The 27179-nt window shown below is 35.6% G+C and overlaps 1 protein-coding gene across 2 annotated transcripts in view; it reads left to right on the plus strand.

The window, feature by feature from the left end:
* LOC126827550 (microphthalmia-associated transcription factor) overlaps positions 1-25639 on the plus strand; it is a 42123-nt gene extending 16484 nt beyond the window's left edge. The window contains exons 1-8 of one of the 2 annotated variants that reach the window (XM_050557018.2): positions 237-451; positions 4091-4292; positions 6003-6206; positions 6614-6724; positions 16055-16211; positions 17714-17789; positions 20990-21137; positions 21895-25639. In XM_050557018.2, the coding sequence (XP_050412975.1) occupies positions 321-451; positions 4091-4292; positions 6003-6206; positions 6614-6724; positions 16055-16211; positions 17714-17789; positions 20990-21137; positions 21895-22155 (1290 nt within the window). In that variant the 5' untranslated portion in view covers positions 237-320 and the 3' untranslated portion in view covers positions 22156-25639. Of the gene's footprint in view, positions 1-236; positions 452-4090; positions 4293-6002; positions 6207-6613; positions 6725-16054; positions 16212-17713; positions 17790-20989; positions 21138-21894 lie in introns of those variants that run through there. The other variant, XM_050557017.2, reaches the window with a different exon arrangement.
* Positions 25640-27179: the final 1540 nt, after the last annotated feature.

The raw sequence follows: 27179 nt of genomic DNA on the forward strand, positions 1-27179 counted from the left end.
CCTTCTTCGTATTTCCTTCTCTCTATTTGGAGAAACTTTAAAAATGAAAAGTAAACCCATATTTTATGCCTATGTTTGTCGACTTTTCACGCCTGTTGACGTCCGTCGAGAGATGCAATCGTGTTTGGGTTTCCCCTTAATGACATCATGCTACTACAAATAACTATGACTAGTCAATTTTTTTGACCAATGGGAAATCAAGGTCTTTGCCTTGTGATAATATGGACCAATGAAATTATTCGTTGAATGACATTCCGCGGCCGAGGATCCATATTGTCGAAGTACTGCTTCATATTGAGAAATAACTTTGTTTAGGGAAAATGGACGGGAATTTAGTGGATTCAGGAATCGATCTTAGCGGTCTAACGGATCTCCAATCGCTGTTGAATTCGGACGACATGGATTATGACAAACAGTTCTACGAATTAAAAAGCTCAGTGGTTGAGGGGAGGTAAGTTGTTGGGGATTTTAGGGGAAGATACGCCCCGTTATTTTACGCAATATATTGACTGATAACAGAATGGTGTCCATTCGTTCACGCGCTGATAGTCGGCAGCTAGGTTTTTATTTATATATAGCGTATGCCCCGTATGGGCAATGTTACATCATGGCGCAGCTTAGTAGTTGTGACGAGTTTTAACTTTCTAAACCATACTGTCCATAGAACATAAATGTCATCGTACAGTTCATACCGAGAATTTATTTTTTCAAAATACATGTAACCATTGGCATTTAATGTGACAGATGACAGAGAAGCAAGACGTAATTTTACTCGTATTGCTGTTTCTATAACTTCTTCCTCAAGCGCCCCCCACCCCCCACTTTCTTATTATTTCATGTTTGTTTAATGGCAATTGGCTTTATTAGACGACAGAATATAAATTTAACACTGTTAAAATCCTATTATTTATTTATTTATTTATTTCTTTAAATCAAGAGATTACAATAGGACATAGATATAATAATATTTCCCGGTTTTGTGGCCTTGTCAAAATAAAAAGGCAATTGGTTTTTTTTAATTTTACAACATGAACATGGTTGAGAGTGAATGTGATAAGGCCTTGCGAAGGTCATTGTCAATACTCTGCAGTCATGTAGTCAGAAAATTTGATTTAACAGACTTCTTTTTAATTAAAAAGTTTAATTGCAAATACTAAATCTTGTATACTGGTAGGCTTGCTACATCATGTAAGTAGAGTCTCAGATGATTTTTGGCTTTATTTATTGTGGTAAATATTTGGTAATGGTCTACTCTTCTTAGTGTTTGGTAAGTGATATTCATAGGGAAATGAAATCAAGTTAGACGTCTTACTGTTCTGTTGTGACAGGGCTAATGAAGACGTGCATATGCCAAATAGTGTGCTATGAGTGAGAATTTGCCCTGGCAGTGGCACTATGGCCTACTCTTATATCGAATTCCAACTGCCAAGGGATCTTTTACATGCATGCCAATGTTACACAGGACCTTGGTTTTTCATCCCGTCCGAACGACTAGACAGCTGTCATTGTCAGGCCCTCCTTCCTACACCAATGACAAGGGGAAACTTTCTCGCCCAATGCAGGGATCGAAAACACCAGGCTAGCGAGCCAGCATCTTACCCACTTAGCCACCGTGGCTCTGGTATTTCGTAGGAAAAGAATTCTTAGTTTTGCAGGATAGGTGATTCCTAGAGAAGTTTTGCAGGACAGGTGATATTTTGTAGGAAAAGGCTTCTTAGTTTTGCAGGAAACGTGATTTATCATAGAAGTTTTGTGAGAGGAGTTTTGAAGGAAAGGCAATATTTTCTAGGAAAAGGATTTTTAGTTTTGCAGGAAAGGTGATTTCTTATAGAAGTTTTGCAGGAAAGGTGATTTCTCATAGAAGTTTTGCAGGAAACGTGATTTCTCATAGATGTTTTGCAAGAAGGGTGTTATTTTGTAGAAAAAGAAAAATTCTTAGTTTTGCAGTAAAGGTGATTTCTCAGTGAATAAAGTTTAGCTGGAAGTATAGAAATGTTATTGTGACATGATGTTATTGTTGTATTATATCTACTACAGTATATAAATAGTAGTAGTATATAACAGGATGTATTCAACTTTCAAATATAAAGACCACCTGTAGGTTGTGTTATATTCAGGTAGATTATATTGTATTCAGGTACATGTGGTGTTGTATTCATTCAGGTGGATTGTGTTGTATTCAGGTAGAGAGAGAGAAATAGGGTTGAACATCAACTCGACACAAACTAGGTCATTTCGAGACTAACATATGGTTCAATTTTATTTCAATAATCCTCTTGCAAATAGGAGTCTTTAGTTTACATGTATATGGGAGGACCCAGAGAAACCCCAGAAGGTTCGTCAGGTGACCTACAACCGGGGAATTGAAACCACGCCAGTTGATTCAATAAGGTATTCGGGTAGATTATATTGCTCAGGTAGATTGTCTTATATTTGGGTGTTTAAATGGTCTAATGCAATTGAACCATATGTCAGTTGAGTTCCAACATGACTTCGTTTGTGGCAAACCCTATTTATTTCTCTCTCTTTGGGGAGGGGGGGGGATGGATGCCGGAATGGTTCGCACGTGCGCTGTATCATAAGGCCTGTCATTGAGTCAACTGGCGTGGTTTCGAATCCCCCGTTGTACATGTATGTGACAAGGATTAGGGTCGCCTGTCCAACCTTGTGGGTTTTCTCGGGGTACTCCGGTTTCCTCCCACTGCTAAAGACCCCTACGCGCAAGCGAATTATTGAAATAAAATTAAAGCACATGTTAGTCCCAAAATGACCTAGTTTGTGTCGAGTGGACGTTAAACCCCATTTCTCTCTCTCTCTTTTCTCTCTCTTGCTTGAAAATGTTGAGAGAATACTCTTCGAAACGTTGCCTAAATAAATCAGTAATTGTTCTTCTCTCTCTCTCTTATAGATGTAGATTACATATTAGTAAAAAGGCCAATCAAATATTGATATTGAGTGATATTTACCTGTACAGGACGATTACAATAATGTTATCAAAGTTTGATTTTTAGAGATCAGATACGCTATCATATAGACCTACTTTAGTTAACCCCTTAGCTCTGGCTACATATTGATCCAGAATAAATCAGAGAAAAATGTCATGAGGTTTTTTACATTAGGAGTCTTGTGGCTTATTTTTATACGCCCACATGTAACTGTTAATAGAATACAATATCAAGAAACCATCGTTTTATCCAAGTTTTGTCAGTAAAAAAATGTTGGATAAAACAATGTTTTTTTGATATTGTATTCTATTAATTATTGTATATCAGCTTATCTGAATATCAAATGCATCATTTTGACGTAGTCAAAATAGATCCCATCAAACCATCTGTAATTGTTTTGTGTTGCCAGTTTCTATTGATTGGAAGTTTCTCACATGGAACTGTGGACACTGTGGTCGTATATTGTCGGCGCCTACATGTACGTCCGTACATCCATCTGTCGACCACAATTTCTTGTTAACACTCTACAGGCTACATTTATCAACGGATCTTTTTAAAATGACAAAAGTTATCATCCGATCTGTATGAAATATATATATATATATGCATTATTTAAATTAGTAAAATTTTAAAAGCCTGTCGAATTTCAACAATTTCTGTAAATTGTTTTGGTTCTTATTTTGATCCACATCAATATCGTGATATAAAACAAGTTTTATTTCGTTGACATCGGCAGTACAAAAAATATCAATTAATCACTTATCCTGTTGTTTTCTTGGTAAATATTGACCTGGTTATGAATCGTGATACAAATCGCAATACGTATCGTATCGTGCCAGCATTACTCCATTTGTGAAAAGTAACATCACAATACATCAATTCAACGATACATCCTGCCACTAATAAACTAATAATGTTTTAACATATAAATGTATATATGTAACATTGTGAAACCTCTCTATTATTTCCACGTGTCCAACCTCATGGGTTTTCTCCAGTTTCCCCCCATTTCTAAAGCCCCCTACGCGTAAGCGAATTATTGAAATAAAATTGGACCAAATTTTGGTCCCGAAATGACCTAGCTTGTGTTGAGTGGATGTTAAACTCTCTCTCTATCTCATAGTACCTTTACTTTCTCTTTTTAGTCCAATAACAGAAATAAAGAACGCCACGATGCCATCGCGCACGAATCTACGTCAAGAATTAGAAAGACAACAGTTTTTACATGAAGAGAAACAATTATCTATGGTACAAAGAAATGGTTCAAATAATAATATACAGTCGTCAGAGGGTATACAAGTACCTAATATACCAGCTACAGCTGAAATACCATCTAAAGTCTATCAGGTAAAACATAAATCAGTCTAAAGCGAGAATTTCAAATTTTCTAAGAAAGTCAAAACATAATTATTTCTATGTCTTTTGCTCAATAGGTTATCAAATCACTATTATACGATCATGGGCATTATTTCCCACCCTTCAAAATCTATGACACAGGAAATAACAACACAATTACGTCCCCTGTTTTGCTATTGACAACATGGGGCAACCATTTTCCAACGTTGGAATTTGAAGTTAAAAATGATATTTTTGCCAATTTCTCAGCTGGCAATAGCGAATTATAGGATTAATAGGATTATTCTTTAACAAGGTAGGACTGTTTATGGATACCATCTATTTTAAGGCTTTATTTTAATACATTTTGAAAATATAACTTGGAAAATTTGCAATTGCAACTTTAAAATACAAATCTATGTTTCGTTTCGTTATTTTATACTTTTGATGGCCTCTAGTACATGAAGATCTGACCAGGTGTAGTGGGGGGGGGGGTCGCGTTGGGTCATATGAGCGGCTTTTGACAATATGACATCAGACATTTGATTAACCAATCAGCGTTGATGTTTCTAGTAGGATACCCATAGTTCAGTACACCTCACACCAAAAACTCGCCGTAACAGACCATTTCATTGGCTAATCCCTCACACCAGCCTGAACACGGGTTATATAACAACTCTTCCAGATCCTAGTGTAGTAAAGACAAGTAAAACAAAATTTTGAACTATAAAAAACGAAACGAAATAGGATCTTCGTTTAAATCAGATTGAAGAAAAATTGTTTGAATATGTTCAGAAGGGTGGTGGGAGGGGTTTGAGTGGTACACTTTAGACCATAAGGTCTGTCATTGAGTAACATGTCATGGTTTCAATCTCAAGCTTGTACTTTTGGTCCCTTCAGTATCTGGGGGGTTGGATGACCGAATGGTTAGCACGCGCGCGTTGTATCATACGGTCTGTCATTGATTCAACTGGCTGGGTTTCGATTCCCGGGTTGTACGTGACAAGGAGTAGGGTCGTCTGTCCAACCTTGTGGGTTTTCTCCGGGTCCTCCGGTTTCCTCCCACTGCTAAAGGTCCCTATGCGCAAGCGAATTATTGAAATAAATTTTGTTTTAAAAAAAAACATGTTAGTCCCGAAATGACCTAGTTTGTGTCGAGTGGACGTTAAACCCCATTTGTCTCTCTCTCCCTTCAGTACCCTGCTACTGCTAAAGACCCCTATGTGCAAGTGAATTATTGAAATAAAATTGTACGTCCATATGCTAGTCCCGAAGTGACCTACATGTACATGTAATTTGTGTCGAGTGGATATTAAACCCTAATTGAATGTCAACCCCTTATTTTTGAGTGTGTTGACCAGATATTACAGGGATTAGTGGGACGTTTGTTGTTCCAAGTCAAAGGAACCTGGGAACAGTATGAACATTTGATGTTTATATCATTTCTAAAAGTTTTTCGTTTTCAAGGACTTATACGATGCTTGGGTGTTTAAACTACAAACGTGAAGGCCAATGGAAGCTGATAAGGATTTATGGCAGACTTGTCGTTCAATTCATGGAAGGAAAACCAAACTAATACATCAAAAATATGATTATTTGCAGGCCCGGGGGGTAAAATCTTCATTTACTGCTCAGCTGCACTGTTGGAGCATTTGCCGAATCGACAGCCCTGAAAGTACGTAGGCTAAATGGAGATTGACATATATTTAAATGTATTTTCAGGTGAAGACCTTACTTCAACATCCAACAAAATATTACGTCCAACAAAGTCAAAAACGACAAGTTCAAGATTATTTAAGTAAATCACAAGGTCGACCACATATAACACAATCGTTACCCACCATTCATGATGATGAAACTCTTGATTTATTGTCTCCAACCATGACAGGTAGCGCCCCTGTTGAAACAGATCCTGTGTCATCAGACGTAAGTAATTTGATAATATGTGACCCGCTCCCACAAAAACAAGGCGCTTGCCGCACAGCTTCATTTTGTACTACGGGCAGAAAAGCATAAACTGTATGCCTTCTTGTTGCTATGAATGAGCCGAACTCAACTCCAGATGATACGACAAATTTAAAAAGAATTGCATATGTGGAAAGGTTAGGCTGTCGACTATTCAAATATGCTGCCGGCTTTATTTTTATAAAAATGCTATTTACAGAAACTGGATTGAAGAACAGGCTGAAGCCTATAGATCTCATCTCCATTAAACATACAAACATAAATATATATATATATATATATATATTGCCAAAAAGAAATATGAATGAAATAAAGTATTTATGTTGTAAGGATAGTCGAATTAATTTGGAATTTTATTATTTATTTAGATGGACAGTATATTAAATGGTATATTAAGTTTTGAGTCGAGTGGTTTAACTGGAAGTGTTGACAGTGATTTACATTTTATAGAACCTACATTAGCCCCTGTCTCGTCTACAGTAAGTTTTATCTTTCTATCATTCAGCCATTTTATAGAATCTTTTGGGTACTGCAATATGTAAATATTGTTTCGGGTACTGCAATACACATTGTTTCGGGTACTGCAATACACATTGTATTGGGTACTGCAATACATGTACATAAATTTTGTATTAGGTACTGCAGTACACCTTGTATTAGGTACTGCAATACATAGATATTGTATTGGGTACTGAAGTACACCTTGTATTGGATACTGCAATATATTATTTTGTATTGGGTACTACATGTATAATACACATTTTATCGGGTACTGCTGCAATACATAGACAGTGTCTTGGGTGCTGTAATATATACATATTGTGTTGGGTACAACAATACATAGATATTGTTTTAGGTACTGTAATATATAGATATTTTGTTGGGTACTGTAATATATAGATATTGTGTCAGGAACTGCAGTACATATATTAGGTACTGCAATACATAGACAATGTGTTGGGAACTGCAATATATAGATATTATGTTGGGTACTGCAATACATAGATATTATGTTGGGTACTGCAATATGAAGATATTGTGTTGGGTATAGCAATATATATTGCTTTGGGTATAGCAATATAGATTGTATTGGATGTTGCAATACACAAACATTGTATTGTGATTCAGTAAGCTACAAATATGTAATTTAAGCATATGCTACATGTACAAAATTTTAAACACAGTCATACATTAATTTATGAGAGTAATGTTTTATAAAATGAATTTTCTGCCTCTGGGCTGGATGGTTATATTAAGAACATTACATAAGTGATGTGTACGTACATGTATATCACAATAAAAATATCATAATATACATGTAATGTTATAATCTGACATATTATATTCCATATATCACTCAAAAAAATCATTAAAATATCTCTCACTATAGTGTTTCTTTCCGGTTTGGTTGCTTCATTCTTACACAAAATATAACACCTTTTTATGTTTTTTTACGGTCTATTTTTAAAGGCTATGTTTCACACAGCGTATTCATATGAATTTCTTCCATGTCTACACAAATACAACATTGACTAAGTTTCTCCACATGTGAACCAGGACATATTTAAAGTTTCTTGTAGAGACGTGACTCATACAACAAGTATGGTTCGTATTAGGTACATGCATCCTTATTAGCAGACGGCCAGCAGGTTGATATGTAAAATACATCCTTGTTTCTGTTTCTGTTTTTTTACATTTCTGTTGCATATCAGGCTTATTTTAATTGTGTCCTGTTGCCCATATTCCTGAAGCAATGGCCCGAGATATCCCTCTCTGCCCATTGCTGGATTGGCTTCTGATACTTGAGCTTTTGAGAGAGTGTGTCTATTCTTCCCATTCAATCAAATCTATCCCAAGTACAGAAACATGACAGCCCTTCGTTTAATCTGGGGTCTTCTCTAAAACTTTGGACAGTGATTTAAGGTATTAGACGGTGAAAGTCTTGTTCGTCTTCATACAGTGTTATTTACATTGTATATGTGTTGATAGCCTTGTTTGTCACGCAATTAGTTTTTCTGCAATATTCTGCTATGCACTGGTTATCTATTTTTGAACTATTATCTAAATTTTTGCATAATGCAATGCATCTTTGAAATTGATATGACTAATGTCTGTGTCAATTACACACTGTGTGTGTAAGATCAACAGAATATCTTATATTTAAATATTTCAAGTTGGGAACAATTTCCTGTTCTTTCATACATGTATTAGTCATATACTGCTTACAAAGTGTTAAACAATTTTTATTTCTTTCAAGGCTACCAACTATCATTAAACATGCATAAGGCCGCAGTTAAACATGCATTATGCAAGCGCTAAATCTGCCTATTGCAGGTCTTTCTTTAGGCCTGAAATGTTTTCTAAAGTATTAATTAGACATTAATTAACTGATCCAGGCCTTAATCAACTCTCGATGGCATCAGATTTCTCCGATATTAAATAGATTAGAATGGTTCAGCGATACTTTGATTTAATCAAATATGGAGGACCGAGAAATAGCTTCGATCAACCAGTACGGTGGTTGAAATTATTGCACACGTCGGTCAAAGCTTCAAAGGCTAATATCTTCGCTTGCAATAGAGTAATTTGAATGAAATTTTCAAATTATTCATTTTACATCATCTACTTTCGAACAATATTAGCAATAATGGCTAGTTCTTTATCTAAATCTTACATAATGTATCTTTGATTAATTGTTTGTTTTTCATGACCTGTCCGCATGTCATATTATAATTGTTATTCATTTTGTTATTTTTTTGTGAACCTTAAACATACATTATTCGAGGGCTAAATCTGTCTATTGCGGGTCTTTCTTTAGGCCTTAAATGTTATATAAATTATTAATTAAGCATTTATTAACAAAACAAGACCATAAGCAACTTGATGGCATTGGATACTCGAGATTTTAACTAGATTAGAAAGGTTCACCATTTAAAAATTTAATTTAACAATGGGAAAGCGAGGCTAAGTCTTTAATATACCAGTGCCTTGGTTACCACAATGCACACATCTTGTCAAAACTACAATGAGTGATAACTTGGCTAAGTATGAAGTAATTTGAACGAAATTTTCAATATTTTCATTTTACATTATCTATTTTGAACTATTATAGTAATTTATAGCAAGAATGGCCAGCTCTTTATCTAAATCTTTAAAATTTATTAAACATGCCCTAATTTATTGATTGCTTTTTAAAAAAAAAACTCTTAAAGATACATTATAGGAGATTTAATAACGAGTTGGCAGTTCTCACTATAATAATTAAAAACTAGATAATGTAAAGGCAATTTGCTGAAAATTTCATTCAAATTGATCCACTAAGAACCGAGAACTAAGCGATTGAAATTTCCGGCTAGCCGCAATCATCATTACTAAAGTCAATACGATAAACAGCATAGTCTGGATTATCCATTTAATCGTTAAATCGGCTCATAATCCACTAAAGATCGCAGGCTAGTGATGCCATCTAGAATTGATTATGGTCTGGATAGGTTAATTAATGTCTAGTTAATAATTTAGATAACATTTCAGGCCTAAAGCAAGACCTGCAATAGACAGATATAGCTCTTGCATTATGTATGTTTAAATTTGTTTTTCTTTTCATATTGAAGGTGTCAGGCTTCAATTTTACATGATAGGACCTATCAGTTTTGTTTAACATTTCAAATCATGTGAATAGCATTTTTCATCCTCTTGAATCTACATGTAGACATATTCCTGAAGCAATGGCCCGAGAAATCCCTCTCTGGCCATTGCTGGATTGGCTTCTGATACTTGAGCTTTTGAAGGAGTGTGTCTATTCTTCCCGTTCAATAAAATCTATCTCAAGTAAAGCAACATGACAGCCTTTCGTTTAATCTGGATCTTCCCTAAAACTTTGGACAATGATTAAAACGGTTAAAGTATGTTCGTCTCCAAACAGTATTGTTTACATTGTTTTCAATTTGATAGCCTCGTTTGTCACGCAATTAGTTTTTCTGCAATATTCTGCTATGCACTGGTTAATTGGGCATAATAAAATCGTGAGTCATGACATAACGTTATGTAAACATATTTGGTACAATTTGGAGCTCTGATTTAAGCGTAATGCTTTTGTAACGCAGTTAGCTATTGGTTGTTAATCGGACCATTGACCAGTCATAATTTGGAACTGAAATTTGCTTTCGGTAAAGCAGTGTTTAGTGGGATTAACTCTAATCAAACGAAACAATGCAAGGAGTATGCATGTAGGAAGCAAAGGACGAAAGCAAAGGACGAACCCTATTAGGCTATTACTCTCTCACTCTCTCTCTCTCTCTCTCTCTCTCAAATAATTGACAAAATTAGGATAATTATGGTTATTAGAAAAAATATTTAATATTGTTATTAAATCTAAATTCAGGTCAGGAAATGTAGTAAACAAAATAACAAATCAATAAATAGGTCATTAACCTGTGGTAGTATATGTCCTAATACAGATATATAAAATTAGTCACAACTCATAAACATACAATTAATGTAGATCTCGGTTGAAGTAAAAATAAGCTTATTATTACGCTGTATATAAACATAATTTATAGAGACAGGTGGATTTTAATGTTCACTCGACACAAATCATGTTATTTCGGGACTAACATATGGTTCAGTTTTTAAAAGTGGTAGGGAACCTGAAGAGATCCCACAAGGTTCAACAGGGAATTGAAAACACTTGACTCGATGATAGTCCTTACGATCTAAAGCATACATACATTGTACACTGGGCTTATAAAATCACTTTGAGATGGTCATTCTCATATACAAATTCTTACAAAAAATATAATTGCTGCTTTGAGTGGCATACAGTAGTAATTTAACGTACCCGCTGTATTATAAGGTCTGTCATTGAGTCAACTGGCGTGGTTTTGATTGCCCGGTTTTACGTGACAAGAAGTAGGGTCGCCTGTCCAACCTCGTGGGTTTTATCTGGTTTAGTCCCACTGCTAAAGACCCCTACGCGCAAGCAAATTATTGAAATAAAGTGGATGTTAAACCTCATTTCTCTCTCTATCACAAATAAAAATGTTGACATTGTTTGTAAATATGAAGTTGGTATCTAATCTATTCCGTGTAAAATAAGTTTGATTTATCTACGATATAATATATTAGATATTAATATTAATATAATACATCACCATGATATATATCTCATATCAAATACATCTGGACGGTTGTTGATTGAGGTTATCAAATATCATAACAAACTATCATTAATAATAGTTTTAATCCCTGTGTTGACCAAGAAATATCCGCAGGATTTTTCAGGGTGGTTTCCCCTTTGTGCAGGGGAGCCACGGTGGGTAAGGTGCTGGTCCGCTAGTCTGGAGGTCGCTTGTTGGGGATTTTCTGACGTGGTTTCCCCTTGTCAGTGATGCAGGACGAGGACGGAGGGCCTGACAAGGACAGCTGTCTAGTCGTTCAGATGGGATGGATCAATATATCGCGATTCACTTTCTCACGATTGTCATAATAAATCGTTAGACACTGAATTGATGTGAGACACTGAATTGATGTATCACGATTCCCTTTAATGCTTTTTTTTTTGTCACTCTTTTATCCTTGTCAGACATTATTCATACATACACGAACACTCTTAAATTGTTTTAGTCCACATAAATATCATGATATAAAACAGTTTTATTTCTTCAACATCGGCAGGACTAGAAACATCAATTATTCACTTATCCTGTTGTTTTCTGGGTAAATATTGACCTGGTTATCAATCATGATATCGTAGCACCTGAATCGCAATACGTATGGTGACTGCAGCACTGGCAATACCCAGCACTATCTGGTTAGTTCACAAAGGTCGGACATTCATCTCGAGTGACCCAAAGCATCATAAATTATGGTTCAACCAACTTCATTTCATTTCCCTTAAGAAAGTAATTTACAACAGGTGACACAGCTTGCCAAAAACACTGAAAAATTATGTAAAAAACACATTCTGTAAGAGGAATTAAAATCAAATACTTAGCTTTGATGACAAGTTGATGTGCCAATTTATTAAAAGTTTACTGTGGTAGTATAAATAGAAATACCAGACATGTCAACCAGTCAGTCAACCCCTCCTCCAGACAGTAGTATAAAAAAGGCAGTAGACACAAGTGATTTGACAGTAGATTTCCAAAAGTCGTAAATTTGCACTTCCAAGGGGTAATTAATTTAGAAATTATACATTGAAACTCTACATTAAATAGGGGGGTGGGATGGCTGAATGGTTAGCATGTGCACGTTTTATCAAAAGGTCTGTCATTGAGTCAACTGGCGTGGTTTCGAATCCCCGGTTGTACGTGACAAGGAGTAGGTTCACCTGTCCAACCTCGTGGGTTTTCTCCGGGTCCCCCGGTTTCCTCCCACTGCTAAAGACCCCTGCGTGCAAGCGAATTATTGAAATAAAATTGAACCATGTGTTAATCCCAAAATGACCAAGTTTGTGTCAGGTGGATGTTAAACCCCATTTCTCTTTCTCTCTATTCACGTAATATAAATTATAGAATACCTACATGTACCTAGTCAATAAAAAACAAAACTTGTTAAACACAGTTTGTGTCGAGTGAACTTTAAACCCATCTCTCTCTCTCTCTCTCTCTCTTTCTCTCCATTAAATATATTTTTATTCAACTGTCCAATAATTAGTTTAAGTGGGTAATAAACAGGTAACCAATGCTAAACCTGTCAAATCTATCTAATCAATCAAATGAATGAATATATTTTAAAAAATAGGTTTATCCGACACCACATTTTTCACATTATTATTTTTAACTACAATCTGAATAAAACACAGATCCTATTTCCTTTTGTTTTTATAGTTCAAAATTTTGTTTTACTTGTCTTTACTACACTACGATCTGGAAGAGTTGTTATATTACCGCCGTTTTGGTAGAAGTAAGGGATTAGCCAATGAAACGGACTGTTACGGCGAGTTCTTGGTGTTTGATGCACGGAACTTTATGTAAACCACTAGAAATCGTCAATGCGGATTGATTAATCAATGCCTGATGTCATAGGGTCAAAAGCCGCTCATACGGCCACTGACGTGGCCACCCAGTACAACTTGTCAGATCTTCGTGTAGTGTAGGCCATCAAAAGTATAAAAAAAACCAAAACGAAATATAGGTCTATATTTTAATCAGCTTGTTAGAAATTATTGACCTATTTTAATAAAATCCTTTAGTGGCATTTAGCAATTGGAAACATGACAAATGTGCTTGATAACGATAAGAATACTTATCGAAACGTCGTGCCTGTGTATAATTAATAAACCAGTGATTGTTGTCCCATATAACTGTATAGTTTTGCTATTTTAATAAGTATACATGTATGTAAGGCATTAGAATATTGTGTTCTTTATATGATTTCTATATACGCAAGTATGAAGTGTTTGTCGTCAGTCAGGCCTTTTGTCATACAGGAAACATATTGCTATATATAGATAACACTTTAACCTATCATTACACAAGAGTCAATAGAACAACTCAACCATTTATTAACGTATATACATGTACCTATCCCTAGTGTCCTATATCTTGACTCTGCCTGTAACTCATCTATTTCTTCATTGGAGAATGGATGCTCTAGTGCTTTAGATTATAAGGTCTGTCATCGAATTAAGTGGGTCCTTCGGTTGAAATAAAATAGAACCACATGTTAGTCCCATAAAATGACCTAGTTTGTGTTGAGTGGTTTAATGGTCGAGAGCCAAGTGTTGTTTCAATATATTAGGCAATGTCTTTAGCTCGAGACCATTAAACAACTTAAAATACAGACACTATCTCGCACATGCTTTTCAATGAAATATGTCACGCGAGTCCAATATTTCATCTAGTATAGCTTATGTACCCGTGCATTATTAGAAATAATGGTACGCCAATATCAAAGGATGACATCACATCTGTATTTTAAATATGTTTATACAGGTAGCCTTATTGCTCACCTTGTACAGGTATGAAATGGTTGCCTTATTCAATAAATATTTTTGTATAATTTTTGAACACATTTTAAAGGGGCGTTCAGTGATATGCAGATCTAGAGAGTTGGTAATGGACTTTGTCATGTAAATAAATGTCTAAATGATAGTTTATATGACATTTGAAGTTAGAAAAAAGACTGTTCAAACTAGAAAAAATTCCATCATCATTTAACAGCTTTTAAACTAATTATTGAAAAAGCATATTAATTTACATTATTAATGGTTTGTTTTTGCCAAGGCCCTCCACCATAATGTAGCTTAAAGGTCACCGGAAAAGCATCAATTTTTTTTTAAATAATGCAAGTAATTATGTCAACATATCCTTTCCATAAGTATAACCCGAGCCCGAACGTCAATATTACCTGCAACAGGTAAATTTCAACATTAGTAATTTCCGCCGTTCTCTGTCGGTAGTCGGAACTTTCCGTCAATAAGCAATCCGTGACGTCATTTTAGTCCTTCTGCACATAGAAATATAGACTAGAATATGAGCAGGACTAAAATGACGTCACATTTACGGAAAGTTACTACTACCCACGGAGAATGGCGGAAATTGCTAACGTTGCTTGTGGACGCTCTAGAGGCTAAAGTAAATATCCGATTGACTTTAAATTTATATACAGTGTTTAAGGCCATGAGACGAAGAAGCCTATTGAATTTCAGCGATTTCCGATAATTACTGCCAGAGTTATGGCCCTTGATCACTTCAAAAAATCTTGTGGACGCTCTAGAGGCCAAAGTTAATATCCTATTGACTTTAAATTTATACACAGTGTTTAAGTTCATGAGACGAAGAAGCTTATTGATTTTCAGCGATTTCCGATAATTACTGCCAGAGTTATGGCCCTTGACCACTTCAAAAAATCTTGTGGACGCTCTAGAGGCCAAAGTTAATATCCGATTGACTTTAAATTTATACACAGTGTTTAAGGTCATCAGACAAAAAAGCCTATTGATTTTCAGCGATTTCCGATAATTACTGCCAGAGTTATGGCCCTTGATCACTTCAAAAAATCTTGTGGACGCTCTAGAGGCCAAAGTTAATATCAGATTGACTTTACATTTATACACAGTGTTTAAGGTCATCAGACGAAGAATCCTATTGATTTTCAGCAATTTCCAATAATTACTGCCAGAGTTATGGCCCTTGATCACTTCAGAAAATCTTGTGGACGCTCTAGAGGCTAAAGTAAATATCCGATTGACTTTAAATTTATACACAGTGTTTAAGGTCATGAGACGAAGAAGCCTATTGATTTTCAGCGATTTCCGATAATTACTGCCAGAGTTATGGCCTTTGATCAATTCAGAAAATCTTGTGGACGCTCTAGAGGCCAAAGTTAATATCCGATTGACTTTAAATTTATACACAGTGTTTAAGGTCATGAGACGAAGAATCCTATTGATTTTCAAAGATTTCTGATAATTACTGCCAAAGTTATGGCCCTTGATCACTTTGAAAAAAAATCTGATTGACTGCAGATTGATACACAGAGTTTAAGATCTTGCGACAAACAAGTATATTGATTTTCAATGAATTTTTATGACTTGGAACAGCTAAATTCATGATACAGTATTAAAAGTTCTGTATACAAAACGTTAGCATGGGGCAGAACTTTATAAAAACCAAACAAATTCTAATGGTTTTCTGAGTTGTTGCTCTTAATCAGATTTTAGTGTATTATAAATGTTTCATTACCGAAAAAAGTAAAAATATGCGACAACTCTTGTTGACTGCCCGGAGGATTTAGCTGCTGTGGGCGTATGTTTCGTTGCCTGGCAACCTATCTTTGATTTTATAATGTGACTTGTTGTTTTACAGTTGCCATATGCGTCACACTATAGTAACGATGCTCCCGTACCCAAATCCTCCTCGTCATGTCCAGCTGAGATTGAACAAGACATGTCATTATTTACGTCAGAGGAAGACGCCAAACTCTGGGTTAAAGACAGACAGAAAAAAGATACGCATAATATGAGTAAGTATTTCAAATAGTAACGAGGCCTGAATTTCCTATAGGGGGGTGGGGGGTGGATGGGCGAATGGTTAGCACGTGCGTGCTGTATCATAAGGTCTGTCATTGAGTCAATCCCCGGTTGTACGTGACAAGGAGTAGGGTCGCCTGTCCAACCTCATGGGTTTTCTCCGGGTCATCCGGTTTCCTCCTACTGCTAAAGACCCCTACGCGCAAGCGAATTATTGAAATAAAAATTAAACCATATGTTAGTCCCGAAATGACCTAGATTGTGTCAAGTAGACGTTAAACCCCATTTCTCTCTCTCTCTCTCTCTCTCTCTCTCTCTCTCTCTCTCTCTCGGAATGCCCTATATTTTAATCCATACAAATATCCCAAATATGGCTCCTGGGACAAATTTAAATAGAAACGAAACCTGAATGTCACATATATGGCACCTGGGACAAACTTGAGGCCTAAATGTCTCATACATGGATCCTGGGACAAGCTGAAATAGAATCAAGGCCTGAATGTCACATATATGGCACCTGGGACAAACTTGAGGCCTAAATGTCTCATATATGGATCCTGGGACAAGCTGAAATAGAATCAAGGCCTGAATGTCACATATATGGCTTGTGGGACAAACTTAAGGCCTAAATGTCCCAGATATGGATCCTGGGACAAGCTGAAATAGAATCAAGGCCTAAATGTCACACATGGATCCTGGGACAAACTTAAATATAAACCAGGCCTGAATGTCCCAAATATGAATCCTGGAACAAAAGTAAATAAACTAAATAAACACAACAGTTCTATGGATAACAATTACTGTATTTCTGTTAAAGCTACGTTTCAACAATGATTCTCTTGTCGTTATTGTTGAAACATAGCTTTAACAGAAATACAGTAATTGTTATCCATAGAACTGTTGTTTTTATTTAATGTATTCAATTAATAAATGCCATTCAAACAGTAAATAAACTAAACTTTGGAATAATTGCCTAGAATTGTTGGCTGTTAGTTACTAAATGCCATTAAACATGCATTATGCAAGAGCTAAATCTGCCTATCACAGGTCTTTCTTTAGGCCTGAAATCTTATCTAAATTATTAATTAGACATTAATTAACTTATCCAGACCATAATAAACTCTCGATGTCAAGGCTAGCCTTCGATATCGACTTGATTAGAATCCTATTTGCTGCAAACGCTCATTGATAATTAAATCAAAACAATGGATAATCGAGACTATGCTTTTTAACGTACTAACTTTAGTAATGATGAACGAGGCTAGGTGAAAATTTACAAACAGATATCTCGGTTCATAGTGGACCAATTTAACTGAATTTTTCAACAAATTACCTTTACATTATCTAGTTTTTAACTATTATAGCGAGAACGGTCAGCTCTTTATCTAATCTCCCATAATTTATCTTTAATATAATAGAGAGAGATTTGGTTTTCAATAACCTGTTTTGCGTATAATGTGTTCTAAATGGTATTTGAATTGTTTGTATTTTACAGTCGAAAGACGGAGACGTTTTAATATTAACGATAGAATAAAAGAACTGGGAACATTATTACCTCGTACGACAGACCCGTAAGTAGATTATATTTATTATCTGTAACACTGATAGAAAATATCGCGAGAAAACCTCACGTCAATCTAGAGCTTTCATAAGGTGTAAAACTTGTATGAGAGCTATTTAAATAAATTGACTTGTTTACAAATTACTCATCACTCTTCTTTCCCCCACCCCATCCTCTTTCACAACCCACTCCCAGCCCCAAATTAACAATATTATTTTATACTGAACATCCATATTTCAAAAAAGAGCAGCTCTGGTTTCAAACCGGGGAATAACGATACTAGTTGTACCGGTCAACATGTATTAATTGTATCATTATAAAAGAATCTTAAAAAATAGACAAATCTGTCCTAGACAACAAAATGATAGGCACCAGAAGGGTCGTGCCTGACAAAACCTGAATTTGTGCCTTATTCCCAGGCTTGACTGTAAATATAATTCTAGGTCAAGTGGATGTAGGTCAGTTTGTGGAGATTAATTATTAAATTAATCTTTAATGTTTAAATATAGTTGTATCTCACTATGGTCAGCTTATATAAACAACACTGTCCAGGTCACACCTATCTTTCTATAATATATACACAATACTGTCTAGGACAGGGGGGGGGGGAGTTGGATGACCGAATGGTTAGCATGTGCGCGCTGTATCGTAAGGCCTTTCATTGAGTCAACTGGCGTGGTTTCGAATCCCCGGTTGTACGTGACAAGGAGTAGGGTTGCGTGTCCAAACTCATGGGTTTTCTCCGGGTCCTCTGGTTTCCTCCCACTGCTAAAGACCCGTACACGCAAGCGAATTATTAAAATAATTTTTTTTTTTTTTTAAAAAAAACATGTTAGTCCCGAAATGACCTAGTTTGTGTCGAGTGGACCCTTAAACCCCATCTCTCTCTCTCTAGGACAACTCCCCCTCTTTCTATAATATGGTCTCTATTTTATTGAGATATTTTAATATTTATCTGTGTGTGATATTAATTGATACTTTGGACTTTATTTAATGATAAATGATATGAGATATGATTATAATCAATAGTTATAATAGATATTGACAAAGGCCATACAAATAAAATATTCGGTTTCTTCGACAGTTCCTCAGGATTTTACGGCATGGTTTCCTCTTGTCATTGGTCTAATCATTTGGATGGGGTGGAAAACCGATATAAGAGTAGGCTGTAGCGCTGCGGTCTGGGCAAATTCCCCTCATATCACACTGTATGGCGTACGCTCGTCTTCATTAGCCCAGTCGGTGCAGGAAAGTAGGGAGATTTGTCGACCGCTTATCTCATCTTCTTATTCTTGGGGGGGGCGATGCTATTACTAAAAATCCTAATTGTCTACACATGTATTTTTGTAAATTGATTTCATGTATTATTAAACCAATAAACTTATTTAAAAAAAAAAAAATAAAAGAAATAAGGAAAAAAATTTTTAGACTCCCCCCAATTCCTGTACGCTCAAAGTGAAGATTGGCTGGTTTGTTCATTGGATATTTGTGCATTGATTGACAGACATCACAATAAGATGGCTGCGATGTTGTTTGTAGTAATGTGTAATTATCCAGTATAATTATGATTGTTAATAACATTTATCAAGGTTGTGCCCTTGATAATTGAGTCTACATTTCCTGAAATTAGAAATTTGTCATAAAGCTACTTCCAGGAATATATTTACATGTGTTGATTAATTGAAATAAAAACGGATCACGCTGCCAAGTTAAAGTGACGTGGAAGTTTCTGAGAAACAGATTCAGATTGGGCGATATACCAATATTGATGATAATACATATGCTATGTCATCACCTATAATGTTCTATTGCGGGGATTAAATTCATCAGTAAAAATAGCATTATTAAGTACTGACTGGTCTGGGATAAATTTCCATCATGGTGTCTACTGACATTAGCAACAATAATTTGACACTGTGCATTTAAAATTTGACTTCTTAAGACACACGTATAAATTATCATGATAATATCGTTTATCGTGATATTTGATAAATTATTATATAATTTCTTTTTTTTTTTTTCATTATTTCCCAACCCTAAAACAGAGTATATTTTTAATATGGCCTAATCATTAATGTTTATATACATGTCTCAACAAGATAATATACTCTACATTTAAAACAGGATAAGATTTTAACGACTATGACTTGACGATATTTAACAGAACACAAATTGTATGGGAAACAATCGCTGGATATATTACACAATCAGGATGTTTCGACAAGCACAGCGTCATACTTGTGTAATCAATCGAGTGATTGTTTCCCATAAAACTTGTATTCTATTAAAGATACATTATGTAAGATTTAAATAAAGAGCTAGCCATTCTTGCTATAATAGTTCGAAAATAGATAATGTAAAATGAAAATTTTGAACATTTCATTCAAATTACTCTATTGCAAGCGAAGATATTATTTATTGAAGGTTTGACAAGTCGTGTGCAATAATTTCAACCACCGTACTGGTTGTTTGAAGCTAAGTCTCGCTCCTCCATTTTTAGCTTAAATCAAAATATGGCTGAACTATTTAATATCGGAGAAATCCGATACCATCGAGAGTTGATTATGGCCTGGATAAGTTAATTAATATCTAATTAATAATTTAGAAAACATTTCAGGCCTAAAGAAAGACCTGTAATAGACAGATTTAGCTCTTGCACAATGTATGTTTGTTGACGCATTATTCAAGAGCTAAATCTGCCTATTAAAGGTCTTTCTTTGGGCCGTAAATTTTATCTAAATTATTAATTAGACATTTATTAACATGATAAGACCATAATCAACCTTTGATGCCATTGGATAGCTCCGATTTAAAGTAGTGTGGGGGGTCGGATGGCCGAATGATTAGCACGTGCGCGCTGTATCATACGGTCTATCATTGAATCAACTGGCGTGGTTTTGATTCCCCGGTTGTATGTGACAAGGAGTAGGGTCGCCTGTCCAACCTCGTGAGTTTTCTCTGGGTTCTCCAGTTTCCTCCCACTACTAAAGACCCCTACGCGCAAGCGAATTATTGAAATAAAGTTGAAACATGTGTTAGTCCCGAAATGACCTAGTTTGTGTCGAGTGGACGTTAAACCCCATTTCTCTCTCTCTCTTAAAGTAGTGCCGCTGTCCAAGTAAAATTTCCCAGTCAGTGCAGAAAAGTACCACTTCTCATGTATATGGGTAATTCACATAGCTATTAAATGTTGTATGATGTATTTTACAGAGACATGAGACAAAATAAAGGAACAATATTAAAAGCTTCGGTGGATTACATCAGAAGATTAAAAAGAGATCAGGATAAAATGAAACAAGCAGAGGAAAAAAATCGTATGCTTGAATCTAATAACAGAAAATTATTACTCAGAATGCAGGTAAGATAACCATGGTGACAGATTATAAATTGGGTGGTTAATGCATTTACTTTAGATCATAAGGTCTGTCATTGGGTCAAGAGGCATGGTTTCGATGCCAGGGTGGCAAAGATTAGTTTCACCTGCCCAACTACATGGATTTTCTCCTTGTCCTCCAGTTTCCTACAGCTGCTAAAGACCCATACACACAAAATGATTATTGTAAAAATTATGCCATATATAGTCCTGAAAGGACAAAGTTTATGTCGATTGGATGTTTAATCCATCTCTCTCTTTCTATCTCTGATGTTTTTAGGGGGGTTGGATGGCCGAATGATGGTTAGCACGTGCATGTTGTATCATAAGTTCCGTCATTGAGTCAACTGGCATGGTTTCGGCTTTCGATTCCCCGGTTGTATGTGACAAGGAGTAGGATCGCATGTTCAACCTCATTGCTTTTCTCCAGGTCCTCTGGATTCCACCCATTGCTAAAAATCCCTATGCGCAAGCGAATCATTTAAATAAAATGACCTAGTTTATGCGAGTGGACCTTAACCGCCCCTCTCTCTCTCTCCCTCTCTCTCTCTCTCTCTCTCTGACTGAAATTATATTAAAATTAAATTTGTCTTGACTACTGAAGGGAGAAAACACTTGTAAGATAGTTGGGGGTTTTTTTTCAAATTTTGAAATAGCTGCGACGAGATCATGCACAGTAAGAAAGTTGATGTCCTATAAAAAATATTTATTTTAATAATAATTTTTCTGTTTACAATTTCAGCAATTGGATTTATTGATGAAATCCCATGGAATGTCAACAGGTATGCATGAAGATGTCACCGCATTAACCACTATGGTCTCGCCAAACACAACAGACCTAATCAAGACAGAAAACCATGATCAATCGCACTGCAACCAATCAAATAATAGTTCGCAGTTCGATATACTGATGGAGGATTCGTCTCCAGTTAGCGGGGATCCCATGTTGATGTCTAACCCCGTGAGTCCTTTTATGGACGACACCAGCTCCGATTTCTCTTAATTTGACGGAGAAAGGATAGAGGAGGCGGAAATTGTTATTGATTTGTTGAAGATTGTAAAAGATGTTGCCACAATTTTGTTGACCTTTTTAAAAGATATTGCCTCATTTCGAAAGACTCAAATGTGGTAATTGTTATGTTTTATCTGTTAAAGGGAGATGACTCTTGTTTATTTTTATCCTGAAGAAAAATTATGAGTGAGTGGAATGAAATCACCTTTTCCTGACATTTGGTGCAGGCGTTTTGTGCATTCTGATTTTATTATTAAAAACTAGTTTTAGCAATTAGGTGCTCCACTGTGCAAATCCATTTATGGAGAAGACTGAAAAATGATTTTATATGATGGTACTGTGGTATCAGAATTGTTCTACTACTTCAACCATTTCTTTTGTACTAGATTGTTCCTAGTGGAGATGTCACGTCACAAGGATTCACAAGGAGTGTAAATTTTAAACTGTAAAAAACAACATAGTTTTGTGTATATAAATATATTAGCGATCACAACATTTTCATAAATTCAGATGACATTAAAAAGGGGTCAAGCATCAACAATGTTTTGATCAGACCTTGACAGTTATAAGATAAAAATGGATTATATAGACCTTATACATGTATATATATAAAACCATTCTCACCATTGGCATAAGTTCCGATGGTGTTAAAAAAGGGGTCAAACATCAACAGTGTTTTGATTGGACTTTGACAGTTTCGTGAACAAAAATAAAAAAAGGAATGGATTATAAATTCTTGGTTTCCGCATGAACTATGTAGCATGATTCTGGATCGGACCAACCAACCACATCCTTTGTGACATATCAGCACAAGACATTTTGAATTGAATCAAGTCTGGTAATAAGACAACATACAGACAACCGAGGCACAGATTTAGACTTTGGCACAATTCCTTTGTCTGGCATTAACACACCTTGTCAATTTCAGTGGTGTCTGTTCGGGTAATTTCCTGAATTTAAAATCACAGACTAATTTCTATATTTAACTATGACATCATCATTAGCCAATCATTGTTTAGTTTTTGAGAAACCATTTTAAAGTTTAATTTTGTTTGTGGACAAGCAGTTAATTAAATATTTTAAATGTTATGATGTGGTACAAGAATTTATTCTTTAAAAATTTTTACCTTGGAACCTTTCATGGCCTTGGCTGGAATGTCATGTCAGAAAAAACGGACGCTTATATTGTGGGCACTATTATATTTGATGACTGGTTCAGAATTATAAACAGGATTGAATATTTGTTTTATTTTTTGTTAATTTTGGCATGATTGTTGATGTCAATAAGCAAATCCTTGTTCATGTATCACAGAAATCCAACATGAGAAAATTCAGATCCATTACGGTACCCGACCGATCAATCTGATTAAAACACAAATCCTGTTTCGTTTCGGAAACATCAACACTGATTAGTTAAATCAAATGTCTGACGTCATAGGGTCAAAAGATGCTCATATGACCTCTGACACGACCTTCCACTACAAGCGTTCAGATCTTCATGTAGTGTAGGCCATCGAAAGTATAACAAAAACGAAACAAAATATAGATCTGTATTTTGATCAGATTGTTGAAAGAATATGACTGGATAAAAATGGCTCAAATAATGAGAGTTTTAGTAATTAAATGTATATACTGGCCCCTAAAGGCATATCAAAATATTAGATGTACATAATGATTCATTTTAAATATTTTTAAACATTCATTTCATCGTCATCTGTATATAAACTAAGTTCATTGATCGTTATATTATTTGAGGTAATTTAATTGTAGACGGATATTTTATGCAGACATAGATTATGTTAATGATAATTTCTCCTAATGATGTAAAGTTTTATGCACCAGCCACTTTGACAGACACAATGTGGGTGTGGCTTATTATGTTAATGATAATTTCTCCTATTGATGTAAAGTTTTATGCACCAGCCACTGTGACAGACACATTGTGGGTGTGGCTTATTATGTTAATGATAATTTCTCCTATTGATGTAAAGTTTTATGCACCAACCGCTGTGACAGACACAAAGTGGGTGTGGCTTATTGTATTGAAATATATATAAAATGTGACAGACACAATGTGGGTGTGGCTTACAGTGGATTGATTTTCAGATTTCTAAAAATCGTGAATCTTTAGAATCAATTTATTTTCCATGTCTGTTTATCTTTAAATATTTGTTGATGGCAGAGATTGATCAGATTCATTTCATTTCAATTAACATCGAATAACGAATACCAAAAAATATTGCCGTGAGTGCCACCTCAACCCTCAGCTGGATTGACTCCTAGTATATTATTTCGGAAATTAATTGTAACAATTGGTGTTAATTGTCAGAGAGAGAAAAGAGGTTTAACATCCACTCGACACAAACTAGGTCATTTCAGGACAAACATATGGTTCAATTTTTTATTTCAATAATTTGCGTGTAGGGGTCCTTAGCAGTGGGAGGGAAACTGGAGAACCCAGAGAAAACCCACGAGGTTGGACAGGCAACCCAACTGATTGTCACGTACAACCAGGGATTCGAAAGTTAATTGTCAGTCAGTCATAGCCAGTGCCTTTTATAAAATAATTTGTACATGATGTAAATATAGATATATATATATATAGAACTGTTATGTAAATAGTGAAATATTTATAAATGTATAAATAATACAGTAGATCATTCAATGTCTTTCTAACTAATTCTGCAATCAAAACCATTTTAAATCTATCATAAATGAAGGAATTTAAAAAAAAAAAAATGAGTTAAAACAACTTTTTAATGATTCCTTAACCCCTTGCGAAATTTTTATCTCTCTATATATAAATTTATGATGCCATTTTGTTTCCTTCTGGGAGATTTATTCTCTTGGTGTGTAAGAAACAGGGCCCTTATTCACGAAAACTTAAACTAAGATACAATCGAAATTTTAAGAAATACTGCGATTGGATTGGCTGACCAATATGCAAATTGGATATATGCAAATTGATTTTACTGGTCAGCCAATCGAATTGTAGTATTTCTTAAAATTTCGATTGTATCTTAGTTTATGTTTTCGTGAATAAGGGCCCAGAAAGAATGAACTGGAAGGAATCATTGATTGTGAAAACCATTTCTTCTCGTGGAAGGATGTAAACTTTCTGGTGTTTGTCAATCTGGTTAAAACACAGATCCTATTTTGTTTCGTGTTTTATAGTTCAAAATTTCGTTTTACTTGTCTTTACTACACTTGGATCTGGAAGAGTTGTTATATAACCTGCGTTCTGGATGATGTGAGGGATTAGTCAATGAAAGGGTCTGTTATGGCGATTTTTGGGCGTGAGTTGCACGGAACTGTGGGTTACCCACTAGAAATATCAACGCTGATTGGCTAAAGTCAAAAGTCGCTGGTATGACCTCTGCCGCAACCTCCCACTACAACTGGTCAGATCTTCATGTAGTAACAACCATCGAAAGTATAAAAAAATTAAACGAAATATAGATTTGTATTTGAATTAGATTGGTTGTTTGTGACAGTTTATTGGCCTAACTTTATAACCGTGGTTCATTTATCATCCCTGATGCAAAACTGTTCAGTGGGTAATCAAGGTGCCGGCTTACCAGACCTTTAATTCCCTGGTTCGATCCCAGTGTTGTCCGAGAAAGTGCTTATAAGATTTTCCAGGCTGTTCTCCCCTTGTCAATGGTGCACGATGGAGGGACTGGCAAAGATAAAAAGTGTTAAGTCATTCGGATGGGAAGAAAAAGTCTCATCATATTCATAGTGCACTGTACTGTAATGGACATTGAACCCGATGCTCCAGGAAGCGTGTGCTACTATGAACCTATTACAGAGAAAGAGAAATGGGGTTTAACGTCCACTCGACACAAACTAGGTCATTTCGGGACTAACATATGGTTTAATTTTATTTCAATAATTCGCTTGCACGTAGGGGTCTTTAGCAGTGGGAGGAAACCGGAGGACCCGGAGAAAACCCACGAGGTTGGACAGGCGACCCTACTCCTTGTCACGTACAACCGGGGATTAGAAACCACGCAGTCGACTCAATGACAGACTTTATGATACAGCGCACACGCTAACCATTCAGCCATCCCCCCCCCCCCCCCTGAACCTATTACAACCAATCTTAAGCCAATTTGAATTTTTTTTTTTTTTTTTGTTCTTCGGACGGCCATTAAATCTATTTCGTCGTTAAAAGAAAAAAACTTGGTTGGCTTTTCATAAGCTTTTAGTTTAAAATGTTTTATGTTGAGTTTTAGACATCTTAAGCAGTGCTCACATTAGCCTAATCGTTCGGCCGAATAAATCTGCGCCAAATTTTATTCGGTTGAATGGGTGGACACAGGGCGGTTGCTTCGTCTGATTCACACTAGGCGGCAAATTGGTAGACTCACCAATCGATTGCATCACCTTTCACGGCACATCTCGGTGACCATATCTTCAAACAATCACGTTTCTTCTCAATATGAGGGCTGATTGGCTAATGAATTCTACATTCGGGCGAAGCAGGCACACTAGGTGAATATATTTTAGCCGAATATATATCAAAAATGCTTGATTCAGGTGACTGACAGTGGAATTTCGACCCCGATTGATTCAGCCGAATTATTCGGCTAGTGTGTCCACTGCTTTAACCCCTAAGAACGCATTGCTTTGTCCAGACTAGCCATCTGTATTGCTACAAACTCAGTCTTGGTATTACCTGGTTCAATATATGATTTATCTCCCTTTGCTTGAATTAGCTCCATTTATTATAATCATAAAATATGATTTTAAATGGACAAAAATATTTTTAGACAAAATAAAATCCACAAGTGGTGAAACAACCAGTTCACTCACCATATCTTGTTTTCTAGATTAGATAGCAATCGATAACAACGGTCATTAAATGGTAACCAAGGGAGATTTTACGTCTCTGAAATTAGTACCATGGAGATTTTAGTTATACAGAGATGGGCAGACGTTGTCAGGCCCAAATTTCTCTGTTACACACAGATATGGCTTCTAAGTGTGTTTTTATGGATAATATATATCCC

The sequence above is a fragment of the Patella vulgata genome, chromosome 7 (genome assembly GCF_932274485.2).
Source record: "Patella vulgata chromosome 7, xgPatVulg1.2, whole genome shotgun sequence".
In the NCBI taxonomy this organism is placed as follows: Eukaryota; Metazoa; Mollusca; class Gastropoda; family Patellidae; genus Patella; species Patella vulgata.